At 33.7% G+C, this 17042-nt stretch overlaps 1 protein-coding gene across 5 annotated transcripts in view; it reads left to right on the plus strand.

Annotated features, from left to right (window-relative positions):
• PDS5B (PDS5 cohesin associated factor B) overlaps window positions 1–17042 on the plus strand; it is a 195244-nt gene that overhangs the window by 61539 nt on the left and 116663 nt on the right. For all 5 annotated transcript variants that reach the window (XM_030308934.2, XM_030308936.2, XM_030308939.2 and 2 more), the window contains exons 2-6: window positions 6222–6348; window positions 9498–9701; window positions 12349–12435; window positions 12540–12637; window positions 13865–13991. In XM_030308934.2, the coding sequence (XP_030164794.1) occupies window positions 6241–6348; window positions 9498–9701; window positions 12349–12435; window positions 12540–12637; window positions 13865–13991 (624 nt within the window). In that variant the 5' untranslated portion in view covers window positions 6222–6240. The remainder of the gene's footprint in view (window positions 1–6221; window positions 6349–9497; window positions 9702–12348; window positions 12436–12539; window positions 12638–13864; window positions 13992–17042) is intronic.

The following is a 17042-nucleotide window of genomic DNA, read 5'->3' on the forward strand; positions in this document are numbered from 1 at the left end:
AAACTGCAATACGTTGATCAAAGAAGTAAGACACAAATAAATGGAAAAACATCCAGTGTTCATGGATTGGAATATTTAATGTTGTTGAAATATTAGGCAATATTCGTAACTTTTTATCTTGTCCTCTCTGATCTTTTCTTACTGTTGTGCGTTTCATATATTAATTTTCACGTATATTAATTTCACATAGCTCTGATTCTAGGCTGTCTTTTCCATTGATTTTTTTTTCCCTCCTGCCCTAATGCTACATCATTTAAATTACCTTTATAATGGGCTTTAATATCTGATAGAACAAATCCATTTAGAGTGTTTTCTTCTTTAAGTATCTTGCTATTTTTGGCCTTTTGCATTTACATATAAATTTTAAGATAAATTTGCTATAGTTCTTTTAAAATCAAAACTTGAATTTGATTGGATTGTATTGATTCCATAATCACAGGGAAGATTTGCTGTCTTTACAGTATTTGAGACTTCCAACCCAGCCCATGATATATCTTCATTTATTTAGGTTTTCTTTCATTTCTGTCAGTGAAGCTTTAAGATTTTCTCTAAAAGCACATCTTTTGTTAGATTTACTGCAGGTATTTTATGCTTTTCTATGTAAATTGCATTTTTAAACTTTTTAGTTGCTGTCCATATGAATACAATTGATTGGTTTGCTCTTAAGCCTTCTTATTTTGAAATAATTATAGGCATAAAGTTGTAAAAAATGAACATAGAATCCTATGAACCCTTCAGTTATCTTTTGCTGGTTGTGACATCTGATGTAGCTGTAGTACAATATCAAATTAGGAAATTGACATTTGTATAATATTGTTAATTAAATTACTGATCTTACTCTGTTTTCTCAAGTTTCTGCACAATATTTTCTCTCTCTCTCTCTGAGTGTATGTAGTCCTGTGTACTTTGATCCTGTGTATAGATTCTTGTCATTACCATCACAATCAAGATACAGAATTATGAAAGAATTCTCTCATGCTACCACTCAGTCGTATCTGTGTACCCTGGCAACCACTAATCTGTTCTCCATGCCTATAGTTGTCATTTTGAGAATGTTAAATTAATGAAACCATATAGCATGTAACCTTTTGATATTGCAGTAAGTCTAATGACCATAGATTATTGCATGTGTCAGTAAGTAAGTTTTTTAGTAGTGCGTTTTATGGATCTGTCAGTTTAACGGATCATTCCTTGAGGAGCTTTCGATTGCCTCCGGTTTTGGGGTGTATGAATAAGCTGCTATAAATATTCTTGTACAGGTTTGCATGAACACAAGCTTTCATTTCTGTGGGAAAAATACCCAAGAGTGAAATTGCTGGTTTGTATGATAAAGTGCCCGTTCAGTTTTATGAGAAACTGCTAGATTATTTTCAGCTATGTTTGTACTATTTCACATTTCTGCCAGCAGTGTCTAGATTCAATTTCTTTGCATCCTTGCCTACATTTGATGTTGTTGCTATTTTCTATTTTAGCCATTCTAATAGTATATAATGGATTTTTTTCCTTATTTTGTTTTTAATTTGCATTTCCCTAATGATTAATGAGGTGAACATTTTTTCATGTGCTGATTTGCCATTTGCATTTCCTCTTCAAATGTCTGTTCATGTCTTTTGCCCATTTTGTAATGGATTATTTTTTTATAGTATCTTTTTAAGACTTGTTTATATAGGCTAGATACATGTGCTCTGTCATATATGTATTTGCAAATATTTTCTCCAATATATAGCTTAACTTTTCTCTTAACAGTTTTTTCACAGAGCAAAAGTTTTTAATTTTTGAAATCCAGTTTGTCACTTTTTCATTTTATGGATCTTGTAGTGTCATTTCTTAAAACCTTCTAGTCTCAATAGTGAAGATATCTTCCATGTTTTCTTTTAAAAATTTTTGTTTACATTTTCTATTTAAATCTTTGGTGTATTTTAAATTAATTTTGTATAAGATATGAGACACTTAGGTCAAGGTTTTCTTTTTTTCTTTTTCTTTTTTTTTCTTTTCCTTTTTTTTTTTTTTTCCTGAGTCTGTGTTTATCCATTGCTCCAGCACTATATGTGGAAAAGACTATTATCGCTTCATTCAGTTGCTTTACCACCTTTGTAAAAACAACAACAACACACACACACGCACACACACCAATTGGGCATACTTGTGCAGATCTCTTTCAGGTTGTCTGTTTTTTTCTATTGATCTATAGGTCTGTCCCTTTTACCCACATCACACTGTATTGTTTATTGTACTATATAAAAAGTTTTAAAGTTGTGTAGAATGATTACCTTCTACTTCATTGTTTTCTAAAATTGTTTCATCAATTTTAGTTCCTTTGCCTTTCTATATACATTTTGGAATAGGCTTGTTTCTGTCTACAAAAAGTCTTGCTGGGATTTTGTTAGAATCTCCAAACCTGTAGATCAGTTTGAGGGAAATTTGACATCTTTACTATGGTGAGTTTTCCCATCCATGAACATGGTATGTCTTCCATTTATTTAAATTTTCTGTGGTTTCTTTCATTAGTATTTTATAATTTTCAGCATACCAATCTTGTATATGTTTTATTAGGTTTATACTGAAGTATTTCATTTATAGTAGGAGTGATTGAAAATAGTATTGTGCTTTTAACTAAGGTTTCCATCTGTTCCTTGCTAGTATATAGAAATACAGTTGATTTTGTATATTGAGCTTTATATTCTGCAACCTTGATGAATGAGTTTTTTATTTTTTATTTTTGTAGATTCTTTTAGAATCTTCTATGTAACAACCATGCCATCTGGAAATGTGGCTTCTATTTAATCTGTGTGGCTTCTATATCCTTTATCTTGCCTTAGTGTGTCTGGCTAGGGCTTCCGGTATAATCTTGAATAAGAGTGGTAAGAGCAGACGTATTTGTTCTGTTTCTGATCTTCAGAGGAATTATTCAGTCTTTTACTGTTATGTATTGTGTTAGCTATAGGCATTTGATGTTTACATATTGAGTTTTCTACTCTATACCCTTGCTAAACTCAATCTTCTCTCTCTCTCTCTTTTTTTTTTTAGTTTGTTTTGAGAGAGACAAAGACAGTGCAAGTGGGGGAGGGGCAGAGACAGGGGGGAGAGGGAGAGAATCCCAAGCAGACTCCATGCTGCTGTTGCAGCATGGGGCTCGATCCCACAAACCGTGAGCCAAAACCAAGAGTTGGACACTTAACCAACTGGGAGCCACCCAGGTGCCCCACTAAACTCAATCTTCTTAATTCTGAGGTTTTATCTGTAAGTCCTTTTGGAGTTTCTATGTACATAATCATATAATCTGCAGACGGTAGCTGTTTTGTTCCTTCTTTTTTTATCTTTATATTCTTCATTTCTTACTTTGTTGACTACCATCTTTGTTACTGGGTCAAGTAGAAGTGATGATGGAGGTATGCTTGTGTATGTTTTGATCCTAAGTAAAAATCTTTCAGTGGATCATGATTAATGGGCCATCAATAAACATGATTTATGGTGTATAGTATTTGTAACACCCGACCTTTCTCAGATAAAGGAAACTTTCATCCAGTTTTTAGTTTGTTAAGCTTTTTCTCTTTTTTGTCTTAGTTTTCAAACTTTTGTTGAAGTGTTCAAACTTTTTTTTTTCTTTATTTATTGAGATTATCACACCATTTTTCTTTTTTTGTCTCAGTTTATTTGTTTTGAGAGAGCACATGCCAGCAGGAGAGGGGCAGAGAGAGAGAATCCCAAGCATGCTCCCCACTGGGAATGTGGAGCTAGAGCTCATGAACCATGAGATCATGACCTGAGCTGAAACTAAGAGTTGGATGCTTAACCCACTGGGTCATCCAGGCACCCCTTGTTTTTCTCTTTTTAATCTGTTAATATGAGGAATCTAACCTTGCATTCCTGGGATAAACCCAAGTTTTAATAACGTTGCTACATTTGGTTTCCTAATATTTTATTTAGGAATTTTGCATCTTTGTTTATGAGCAAGAATGGTATGTGATTTTTCTTGATTTTTCTCATTGGGTTTTGATATGTTGTGCTAGTTAGTTGTATAAGATTAGTTGGAAAAGATTCCCTTGTGTTTTGAGTCTTTGGAATTATTTATGTGGCATTGAAATTATTTCTTCCTCAATTATTTGATAGAACTCACTAGTAAAGCTATGTAGACCTGGAGTTTTTTCCTTATAGGAATATTTATTGATTGTTGATTAAGTTTATTAAAGGTATTTTTTTTTCTTGAGTCATTTTTGGTAAGGTATAGATTTTCTTCATATTTGAATTTTCACATGCTGATATGTCAAAAATTTATGATAGTCTTCTGAGTTTTTACTTTATTGATCATATACTTGTTTTCTTTTGATTCATTCATTATTAGGAAGTATACTTACGAATTTTTTAATGTTTGGAGATTTTTATTTTTTGTTGAAGTAGAATATAACTGAGGAAAGTAAAAAATTATGTTGTCTAATATTGTCTAGCTCTGTGACTTTACACAAAGTGAAAACAGTTCTATAACCACCATCCAGATAAAGAAGTAGAACATTACCTGTACCCAGTATAGCCTCTTTACCCCTCTTTTAGTTACGTTTCCTACCAAAGATGCTCAGTATCTTGACTTATCATAGATTGTTTCCTTGATTTTGAACTCCTTCAGAAATGTAAGCTTGTGTCGGTGGGCGGGGGGGGGGGGCACATAGTATATGCTAAACAATATTCTAAATATTATATGTTTACTTATAGCTTTCAGTTTTTCTTTGGCTAATTTGTCCTTATTCCAATCTATTCTTGAAAATTATATTCCTTGGATGTAAGCTTTAGCTTTGCAATTATAGTCTTTTCCCGCATTGAGGATGGCATTTTGCTGTCTTCTGGATTATATTGTTGCTACTGAGAAGCCGCTTACTAGTTTAAATACTGTTCCTTTCAAGGTAATATGATGGCTTTAAGGTTTTGTTCTGTAGAATTCTTAGTATTTTGAATTTAATTCTGTTTGCATTCTTGAATTTATGGATTGATATTTTATGCTGTTTTCCTCAGACAGAGGTCTCTTTCATGTTTTCTTTTGATACTCCCGTGAATCATGTTAAACTTTTCTGCCTTCTGTATATTCTTTTGACCTCTCTTCTAGTTGACTAATTCTGATAGCTTTTTCTAATCTGCTAATAAGTATGTCCATTGAGTTTTTAATTTCAGTTTTTGCATTTTTTATTTTTAGAAATTCTACTTTTCTGGTTTGCTCTGTATAATTATTTATTCCTTGTTATTTTTTTAATGATATAGTTTTGCAATTTGTTTAATAATTTGTTCAATAATTGTAACATCTGAAGTCTTTGTGTGTCCTGTCTTGGTGTTTGGTATTTCTGCTGATTCCTTCTCTCATAGTGTCATGTTTCTTCAGGTTCTTGATTATTTTTGACTTGATAGTGCTCATTTTGACCCCTGGAAACATCATAGTCGGGATTGTTTGAGGTGCAGAATTTTACTTAATTAGGTGCTTGGAGGTACTACCACTCAGGGGTCACTGAGTTCATATGTTGAGGTTCTCTGGACAACTCAGGTAATATGAACCTCAGCAAACGTCCAGGCCCATGGCAAAAACTAATTAGCTGTACCTCACTTGTATCTATGTTGCCTTGCTTAGTACCAAGGCAGCTTTCTCTGCTGTCCCCTGGTGATGGGGGCATGGGCACATGTTGATTTCTGGCTTATCTTTGTGATTTCTTTTGGAGATGGGGTAGTATTCTGCATTGATGTCAGGAAGGTCTCTTTGATATTCTACTTTGACAGGTTGAGATTTACTTCTGTCCCTCTTGCCTCATAAGACCACCAAAACTGAACTCTAGATTTGTCAGGGTTGGCAAATGGCCTTAGAGCCTAAATGGATATAATGTTCCAGTGCTCCATTTACTATTCTCAGGTCTTGTATTTGGTTTTATTTTGGCCAAGTAATTTGTGATGCTTTAAAAAACATGCTTATTTTGGTTTTTTTCCCCTTATTATTTATAATTTTTGTAGTTGGAGGGTTAGTGCAAATAACTTAGCTTGCCAGTAGTGGAAATGGAAATTAACATACAATTGAAAAAAATTGGGGAAATGTTTAATAAAATGTTTTTCGTTAATTAGAGAGGTGACCTACTGTAAATTAGGAAGTAGTTATAATAAATTACTTGGTGGGAAGATAGGTAACTTATGTTTATTATTAATTTTGTTTACACTTATTTTTTGGTTTGCATCTAATAGTTTTCTTATTTTAGGGGTAAAAATATTTCCATCATGGCTCATTCAAAGACAAGGACCAATGATGGGAAAATTACTTATCCTCCTGGTGTCAAAGAAATCTCAGATAAAATATCTAAAGAGGAAATGGTGAGACGGTTAAAGGTGAGTATAATTGTGTTACATTTTGGGGGCATCTGTTTAGGGTGGGCTGTTAACCTGTGGAAATCACATAGAGCTGTATTTTATTAGGGCATCTGAAAAACAAATGAAAGCTAAGAAAGCAAATGAAAGCTAAAAATGGCTTTCTAGGGCCTCCTATACTTGAGCATAAAGAATCAATCTGTAGTACTCTTTATATTCTTTGTTGTCTGTAGAGAGTTCTCCTTTGTTCTATATCTCATTTATTTTAGAAAACAACTATTTTACTCTAAGAAAGGAAGTTTACAGTCTTTGTACTGAGCACTCAGGCTGTGTTTTACTTTCTTGTAAGTTATTTTGAGAGGTTAAAGTGCTTTACTTTTAGCTTCTCTCCCTGCTTCTGACATGCAGCAATGAATCAAGATTGATGGTGAGCTTCCATAGATGAGGCAGTCATTGTATGGCTAGAGTCTCTTTATACGTGTTTGAACAATATTTTACTTTTGCTTCAGGGCAGTGATAGTCCCTGTGATTATAAAATGGTTAAAGGAGCAGAATGGCCAAAGAGAATGTTAAGCTAATTCATCAGTTAGTGGACATGTTTTTATTTTTCAGCATTTTTTCCCTTCTAGGTTATATCTACCTAGACGTTTATGTTGCTTGATACATTATTATTATTTATCCAGTATTTTAAGACTGGAAAACCTACCTTAATCAATCATTGAAGGCCTAGGAACCTTAAAGCAAAGTACTGTTTTATGGGTATTGCTGCATGGTTTATTCCTAATGCTCGTAAATTTCCTATAAAGTCTTAGTATTGTACCTTTATGCATAAAGTATTAGAATGTCAAAAAATATCGGAAGTTTATTATTCAAAGGAAAAGACATCTTTGAGCACGTTAAAAATACCAATTTGTGTGTGTTATATCTAGTTAGGAACTTGTGTATGTTTTGTTAAAAATAGTGAAGCTACAAGCCCTTTGTATATGACATGTTCCATTTTCTGTGTATCTGCATTCTCTTCATTTATTGATTTTTTAGAGAAGCGAGTATTCATTTATTTCCTCAGATTATATTTCAGCAGTGATAGGTAAACTTCTCTATTGTTTGCTAAGAAAGTATTATTAAATGCAGAAATTATACTTAAAGGCTGATTAACATTTAGTGTCTCGTAGAGATGTTATTTTCTCAGACATCTTTAATAGACAACTTAAATGTGAGTTACTGAGTTTTATAACACCATTTGAGTTGTAGACAATTTTGAGGGATTCTCATTATCTAGCCCTTGAGTAAACTTTGTTAATCTAGGTGGAATGATTACCACAGTGTTCACATTTAGTGTTTGTAATATGTTTTCATTATTTTGTTGACATCTATGCCCAGAAATCTCGTTAATATACTTTTCCTTCATTTTTGTTTCCTAATTTATACTTATACTTACCCATATTTTTAGCAACCCTCTTAGAGAATTGTAAAAAGGATTTAATGTGGGCTGATGGTAATTTTTGAAATGTACAATTATGGGGATAAGTTTTGTGAATTACAACAATTTTTCTAGAGTTTCCTATAACATTTTATTCAAAGTATACTGAAACTCTTCCTCTTTGGTGAAGAGATTCTAGAGAAAGTAATGGTTTCCTGCATGTGGGTCTCTCTTTTTTTTTTCTTTGCCTCTTTTCATAATATGCGTAGGCCGTCAAAGCATACATCTTATTACATCAATAAAATTAATAAGTTAGGAAGTAACTCTGGACCTCGTGCCCTTAAGCTAACTGTAGTGCCCCACTAGCAGGATTAGTCTACTGTTGTTTCTGGTGTCTGGCATAATAGAACTGAGGGTCTGCCCTCTGAGGAACACTGTTCCCTAGCAACACATTAGATGATTTATTACTCAGAAGTCTAGCTCTCTGGCAGAGTAGAAATCCTTGTGTTTTTTAAGGACCAACTCATAGCTATTGATACTTGGTGGCAGCCCTACTTGTTGATTAGTATTCGCAGCACCACCTAGTGGATGCCAGGTGGTTACCTTTCCATTAGAATTGTATTTAAATGTGTGCTCCTGTCAAGTTAGGCGATTTAAAGTCTCATTTGAAGTAAGAATAGTACAGATGGAGGGTTCATTGCGACAACTGGTACTGAAATTAGAGAAAGCTTTTTACAGAACTCAAATGGTACCAATTCTCACCATTTTTATTTCTGTCCTGCTTCCTTTATGTAAATGTTTTTGAAAAAGGAACCATTTCCTATAGGTTATTTCTGCTCACTCCATACATGTCAGTGAGTTCTGCTAGTAACTATCCATGTCATATTCTCTTTTACAGTGGCACAAGAAATATTTTGTTGGATGCTGTGGTAGTCACTTCATGGTAGCTTTTTAGTGTTTAGGAATTCATCTTCATCATCCTTTCTTAAATATATTTATATATTCTTTTTTAGCTGAATATATAAATCTGTATATCTGGAATGGTTTATGGCTCAGATGGAAAAAATAAATTGTTTCTTTTCCTAAGAAGTATAATATAAGGATTAGTTATATTATATATAAAAAAGGGGCACAGTTTTTAAGAAGGACATACTCCTTTTAGTCCAGTTGTAAAAGACCAGAAATGCCATGTAAGGCTAGTTGTTTGGGTTTTTTTAAATATCTATATAATTTATTGTCAAGTTAGCTAACATACAGTATATACAGTGTGCTCTTGGCTTCGGGAGTAGATTCCTGTTTTTCATCACTTATATACAACACCCAGTGCTCATTCCAACAAATGCCCTCCTTAATGCCCATCACCCATTTTCCCCGTCCGCGCCCCCCCCCCCCGCCATCCCCATCAACCCTGTTTTCTCTATTTAAGATTCTCTTATGGTTTGCTTCCCTCTCTGTTTGTAACTATTTTTTTTTCTTTCTCTTCCCAAATGGTCTTCTGTTAAATGTAAGGCTAGTTTTAAACTTATTTGGCAAGCAGGTATGATGGGTAAATGGAAAGTATTTTAGTCTTTTAAAAGAAAAGTTATTTTTCTGTAGTTTTAGAAGGATCTGTTCTCTCTCAGAGGAAAAATGAAAGTACTTTATATTAATTATTTGGAAGTTAATCTTTGCAATTAATTTGGATGTTATTTCAAATGACTGTATTTTTGCATGAAAGATTTCATTATTTCATTATTTTATTTTTGTACAGATGGTTGTGAAAACTTTCATGGATATGGACCAGGACTCTGAAGAAGAAAAGGAGCTTTATTTAAACCTAGCTTTACATCTTGCTTCAGATTTTTTCCTCAAGCATCCTGATAAAGATGTTCGCTTATTGGTAGCCTGCTGCCTTGCCGATATTTTCAGGATTTATGCTCCTGAAGCTCCTTACACATCCCCTGATAAACTAAAGGCAAGTACTGACTTAAAGAACTTAAAATAGTAACTGGTGCTTCTATTTATCTTTCTAACTAAAATGGGAGTTAAGGTTTTTGGATAATTTCTTTGGATTTTTCGACATTACCTGCAGCAGTCTTTTATTAAACAACTTTACTTTTTAAAGACCCCCCCCCCCCCCCACATACCCCATTTAGTACTTACTTTTATTAAAGAATTTTGATCCTTAGGATAAGAAGTAGATTAGTACAGTGTACTCTATACTTTTTATAGTATGTTATCATTAGCTCTGTTTCAGCAACACTTGGAGGGGGACACTTTTCCCTTTTGAACATCCATACTGAAGACCATATTCATTATTTAAAACATGGTATTTAATATAAGCCTGAATGTATACCATATGAATCATTCATTTAAAGGAAGGTGTGATTGTGATGTGAATTGTTTGGAAGACAATACAGTGAACAAAATTTTAATGAAAAGTTAGGAACGACTCCTAGTACCTGTTTAAAGTAGTAGTAAGTAAAGCCATATGAATGGAGAATCTTTAAAAGAGGAAAGAAAAAAGGAGACTAGCATGATTAGTCTAGCTGCTAGAAAGTGTGAAATAACTAGAGCTGTGCAAAAAGATATTGAATAAAGCAGGTTAGAAAATGAGAAAAACCAGTAATGATAAAAGATAATTGTGGAAACTGTGGGTTAGAGAATGAATCCATAAGATTATTAATACCCAGTGTGGATAAAATGATGGACAGTTTAGGTTTATTTCATTTAACAAGTATTGATGTTTTAATTATGTGTCAGGAACTGGGTTTACAGTGGTGAAAAAGAGTCATGACACAGCCCCTAATTTCATGGAGTTGCTTCTTGATTATTGGAGTGAGGAACTTGCTCATTTCATCAAGTCTGCCAAAATTCTAGCATGGAATGCCCAACCTGCTTTGGTTGTAGTTGTTTAATGTTTTAATTTGGTAAAGAATCTCAGGATAGGGGCAGTATTTGTCACTTAAAGGTGGAATTGAATTGTGAAATTTGAGAATGGTCAGAGGTTTAAGTAGATAACATGAGCTGATCTGTGGACTTGTGTACCCAGGTATATATTTTATTTTGTAATTATAAACCTCTGATTTGGAGATGGGATGTGGGCTCTTCCTTACTAGTGTCTTGTTGGCATTCTGATGAAGAGGAAGGTCTAATTTAAGAGTACTGCCACAGGTTTCTTCTGCGTCTTGTGGATTTCTCAGTTTGCATCATCAGTAACCTATACTAGAGCTTTTGGGTAGTGAAAAGTCCTCCCAAAAGAATATTACACATCTGTTCTATTTATAACAGGACAATTTATAGGAAGAATATTGAGGAGCTGAGACTAAATTAGCATCGTTTTGGATTATTCCATCCCTGAAAAATTTAAAGTATCTTATATTTTCTGTTCATATTTTTTGGTCTTATTTTAAATGCCTCTTTTTTTTTTTCTTTTGTTGAGGTAGTACTTAAAATTTAATCATTTCAAGGATGTTCTCTAAATATTTATGGAGTAGTTTTCACTATTGATTAGCATAAAGTTTGTATTTTTCTTTGTGGTAGCAGCAATAGAAAACTGACACATTGATCCTCGTATTTCCACTGTCAATTTATTGTTGTCATCAGAAAACCCTTTTTATACATCTGGCTTCATGTGTAATAGGTCAGTGATTGTTGTAGAGGTTATAAATGATTGTTTTCTTTCTATCTCCAGGTAGTCAATGTGGCACTTAGTTTTCTCTTAATCACACTAGGAGGGTTTATTCACAGAGGATGTATTTTGTACAGTATTGCTATCAAAGTAACCATTTTGCAGGTTGTACTTTTCATAGTATTTTTTTTTGAAAAGCTAGTCAGTTACCTGTATCTTTCTTCTCCTTTAAAAATATTCTTATCATTTTATTTAGAAGAGAAATATTTTTTTTCTTAGTATTGATTGATTAGCATGCTTCCTTTGCAGAATTAGCTTTTTTAATTTTACCCTTTTCTACGATCTTAAAAGGCTTATCTCCATAAAAATTGCCTTAAAATGACATTGAACCTATCTCTATCCAGGTACAAAAGGAAGACATAGTAAAAAAATCAAAAGCCAGGAGATGGGGATAGATCAAGAAATGGTGGGGAAAAACAAGTAATTACAATGATTAGGTAGGAAAGCTTTATAAGTTAACTTCCACAGGTCTTTTTAAAATTTCTAAGTTTCTGTGACCTAGTATATTTTCACTTGGTGATTTATTTTGGAATTTTAAGTTTCCCAAGCTGTGTTTTTGCTGTATAATTATCTATATAGTGCTGTTCCAGCAAACCTAATTAGCTCTCTGTCACTGCCACCTTTGTTATACTCATAATAGGATAAATTTTGGTTTACTAGTTTTTGGGTCTAGTTTTTTAACTTTAAGATGGAGGTTTTTCTTTATCTAAGAGCATGGTAAATTATTTACTGTTTTCCTGTGAAGGGCAATAAGATGTTTAGTGTTTCCATATGGTAAGATTTTTCTAAGAAGTTCCAGCTAAATACAGTTTATCCCCCTGGTTCTTTATTATGGTAGATATACATGAGTGCTGAATTAGCTTTAGGAGTTTAGTGAATATTTTTCCTTAGCATTCATAATCTAAACAATACTTTGTCTCTTTTTTTGAAGGATATATTTATGTTTATAACAAGGCAGTTGAAGGGGCTAGAGGATACAAAGAGCCCACAATTTAATAGGTATTTTTACTTACTTGAGGTAAGCAATATATCTTGAGATGATATTTCAAATTGGGTTTTTTGCTTGTATATTTTTACTAATTAAAGTGTTTACCTTTCGCTTTTTTTATTTCTTATTTTTAGAACATTGCTTGGGTCAAGTCGTATAACATATGCTTTGAGTTGGAAGATAGCAATGAAATTTTTACCCAGTTATACAGAACATTATTTTCAGTTATAAAGTAAGTTCATTTTACTAGGCATATAACTTATTTTAAATACATAGTATTTAAAACCCATAAGTGAATATGCATTAACTGTTTGTTATGATGAGTATTTGGAAGGTTCTAAGTAACATTAGAACTCATTAACATGGGGCACCTGCTTGGCTCAGTCTGTTAAGCTACCGACTCTTGATTTCAGCTCAGGTCCGTGATCTCACGGTTAGATCAAGATCGAGCCCTTGGTCAGGCTCTGAGCTGGCAGGGTGCAGCCTGCTTGGGATTCTTTCTCTCTCTCCTCCTCTGCCTCTGCCTCTATCCTGCTTGTGCTCTCTCTCTCTCTCTCTCAAAATAAATAAATAAACTTAAAAAAAGCCTCACTAACATTTTTATAGATGTTTTAAAAGTGAATAGAACTTAATTTGTAAGGTATAATACAAGAGTGGCATAAGGCAGTCTATATAGCCAATATGAAAATATTTTTTGGATTATATTTTTTATCTTTAAATATTATTGGCTCCTTGATTCATGTAAATAGTTAAGTTTTTGTGTATTCTTTAAAATTATCTACTAGAATTAACTTTGCAGCAGTTTGATTTTCTGAATTTAAGGCAAAACTAAAGTTGATATTTGATTCAATTGCTTTTGATTGTGAGACTGGTTAAAATTAGGGAAAAGTAATCTAGGAAATACAGTTTAAAATATATTTTGGATGCTCCTATAAGATTTGGAATAGAGGGAAGCTTTAAGTGAATATATGGAATTTGACTTGATATTTTAGTATAATGTTTTATAAAGTAGTGCTCTTCAGTACCATGTTATGATTAAATCCTGTACACTTTATTTTTATTATTTTTGAGAGAAGGCGTGGTCCTTTGCGAAGTTGTATATATCCTAATACTTCATGTTGTACTAGTGTTAGGAAAATGTTTATGTGCACATTTGCGTGAACAAGAGACAGGTGGGAAGGGGCAGTGGTGGAGGGAGAAAGAGGGAGGGGGAGGCGGAAAGAGGGAGGGGGAGGGAGGGGGGAGGGAGAGGGAGAAAGAGAGAGGGGAGGGGGAGGGCGAAAATCCCAAGCAGGCTCTCCACTGTTGGCACTGTCACTGTGGACCCCATGTGGGGATTGTACTCTTGAACAGTGAGATCATGACCTGAGTCTAAACGAGAAGTCCGACACTTAACTGACCCACCCAGGCACCCCTGAATCCTGTATGCTTTAAATAAAATATCTATTTTGAATTTCAGCAATGGCCACAATCAGAAAGTTCATATGCACATGGTAGACCTCATGAGTTCTATTATTTGTGAAGGTGATACAGTATCTCAGGAGCTTTTGGATACAGTTTTGGTAAATCTGGTACCTGCACATAAGGTAAGTAGCAACATATACCAATATGTCTAAAGCCTGTTAATATTAAGGTCAAGAATTTCTGCTTATGTTCCAAATACAATTTTTCCTGCTTTAACCTTAGTTTTAGAGAATCTGTTTTATTGGTTAATATTAATAAATATTAGTAAAACATGGTACACTTATTAGTTACTAATTAAGTAGATGTAGTTTATGTGATAAAATATCTGTAATAACTGTGTGGTGTAGGATATGTTTCAAGGAGTGAGTTAATACTACTTAGATGCTATCATATAACTTTATGTGTCAGGAGATGCTGAAAGCAGTTAGAGCCTTAGTTCTAAGACAGCAGTAGTTAGATGGAGTGGGGGGTGAAATTAAAAGGGAAGTCTCTACTAATTTCTGGACAAAGGATATGTTCATGACAGTGTTTCTTCCCTTGGTGATATTAATCAAGACTTGTTTGTGTGTCTTGTTCTTTGAAAATGACTAACTCTCCAGTAAACAGTTGGAAATAATGGTTCTGTGAAAGGGATAAAAGAGAGAGTTAAAAAGAGGGGCCAGGGAGTCACGAGTATAAAGATCTGTGCAAACTGAAGAACTTCCTGGCACGGTATAATCTAATTTCACAAGTATATGACATTCACACAAAAAGTGCTTCCATGAAGATGACTGCATAATTTAATATTTCCGGATTTTTAAAAAAAAATTTTTTTTAACGTTTATTTGTTATATTATGGAGAGAGACAGCATGAATGCAGGAGGGGCAGAGAAAGAGGGAGACACAGAATCTGAAGGAGGCTCCAGGCTCTGAGCTCTCAGACCAGAGCTTGATACAGGGCTCCAACTCACAATCCAACTCACAAACCGGGAGATTATGACCTGAGCCGAAGGCAGACGCTTAACCGACTGAGCCACCCAGGTGCCTCTAGTATTTCCAGATTCTTAAAATAGTCCATCAATGCTGAAAGTTAAATACTGCAAATAGACCTAAACATTCAGATAATACATTTGTTAGATAAAAATAATAAATACCTTAAAAGGTTTAAAGATAATATATGCTTCAAGGGATCAAAGGCATGAAAATAAGAGTTAAAAACATAATAGCTAGATATATGAAAGAAGTTTAGGAAAAAAGTAGAAATGAGAAATGGTCATTGAAATTAAGATCTTTATTGGGTTATAAAAGATTTTGAAAACTAGGAGATAGATCAAGGAATTATACAGGTAAAGTGAGATAAAGAAGACATGAAAAATACTGAGACATGAAAAACAGAATGAAAAGGACCAATATAGTTTATAATGATTTCAGAACACAAAGTAGAGAGTAGAGAAGAAATGTTTAAATAAAAATTTGCTTAAAATTCTCCAGAACTGTTGGAATGCATGGATTTATGGGTTAGGTAGCAAAAGTCATGAGCAGAATAAATAAAAATCCCAGTCCAGGAACATCCTGGAGAAATTCTAGAATGCCAACAGAAATTCTAGAATGCCAAATAATCTATAAAGCACCCAAAGGGAAAAGGCACGACACTTACCAAGGAATAAAGATTAATCTATTGCCGACTTCTCAGTAACGAGGATAGATGCCAGAAGATAATGGGACTATATTTCCAAAGTGCTAAGATAAAATAACTGTGCATGTATGTGTAGGTGTGTGTAGTCACATACCCAATTTGAGTGCAATTAAGATATTAAATACTCACTTGTCAATAGATTCTTCCTGAATGAACTATGTGAGTATTGTAGAATGATGGAAGTTGAATTAAAAGAAGGAACAAGAAATAATGATGTACAAAGAAATGCTCCAAATAAGAACTAATACATTAAAAAAAATAGTAGCAATGATAATGACTACAGGGATGTTAACAAAATAGTCCTGAATTACTGGATACGAATAACAAATAACAGATGAGATTGAATGGCTTAATGGAGAGTCAGTGAGTGATCTAATCCTGGTGGTGGTGGGGAGTATAGAGCTACTGATTAACATCAAACTTGAAGTATTCATATTAAAATTTTCAGGATTAGAGTAAAAGAAAGAATTACAATAAATGTAAATGGTCTAAATTTGCTACTTAGACTGTCATACTGGATTGAAAATAATCCGGGGGGGAGGGGGGGTGGTGTGCTTCTGGGTGGCTTAGTCAGTTAAGTGTCTGACTCTTAATTTCAATTCAGGTCATGATGTCATGGTCCTGAGATGGAGTCCTGTGTTGGACTCCATGCCGGTTGCAAAGTCTGCCTAAGATTCTCCTCTCTGCCCTTCCTCCACTATCTCTTGTGCATGTCTCTCACAAAATAGGAATAATAATAATAATAATAATAATAATAATACAGTGGGTCAAAGAGATAAGAACAAAAGTACTGTCACAAAAAAGTCAAAAGCTTATAAAAGGATGGAAAAAAGACTTGCCAGGCATATATTAACTGAAAGAAAACTGAAACAAGTTGTACTAATATCAGATGTAATAGTCATTACTGGGTAAAGAAGGGATTTGTACAATGATAAAACATTTAGTTCTCAGGAAGATATTCAAAGTTGCATGTATGTAGGCTCAAATATATAGAGTATAAACTGAAAGAATTACAAAGAGAAAGAAACAAATTCACCACTTGGTGGCTTATCTTAACAGTTTTCCCAATGATTATAAAGTTTGTGGGAATTTTGAAGATTTGAAACAAACAAGTTTATAGCAACCATGATTAACATGTCAAAAGAATAAATCATAATGGTTGGGGTTTTGTACATAGCATAGCTGCTCCCTCGCTGTGATCTGTTGAAAGTCAGCCCTCAAGACAAGGGCTTGGTGGGGTGGGGGTGGGGGGGCAAGAAAGAAAGAAAACAAAAAATTAAAAACAAAACAAAAACAAAATAAATCATAATGGCAATTCTGAAAGATTTAGAAATGATAATTAAAATGATACATATTAAAACTTGTAGGATACAGCTTAAATTTTTTTTTTAATTTTTTAAATGTTTATTTATCTTTGAGAGAGAGAGAGAGAGAGAGACAGAGACAGAACACTAGCAGAGAATGGGCAGAGAGAGAGAGGGAGACACAGAGTCTGAAG

Source organism: Lynx canadensis, chromosome A1 (assembly GCF_007474595.2).
Source record: "Lynx canadensis isolate LIC74 chromosome A1, mLynCan4.pri.v2, whole genome shotgun sequence".
Lineage (NCBI taxonomy): Eukaryota > Metazoa > Chordata > Mammalia > Carnivora > Felidae > Lynx > Lynx canadensis.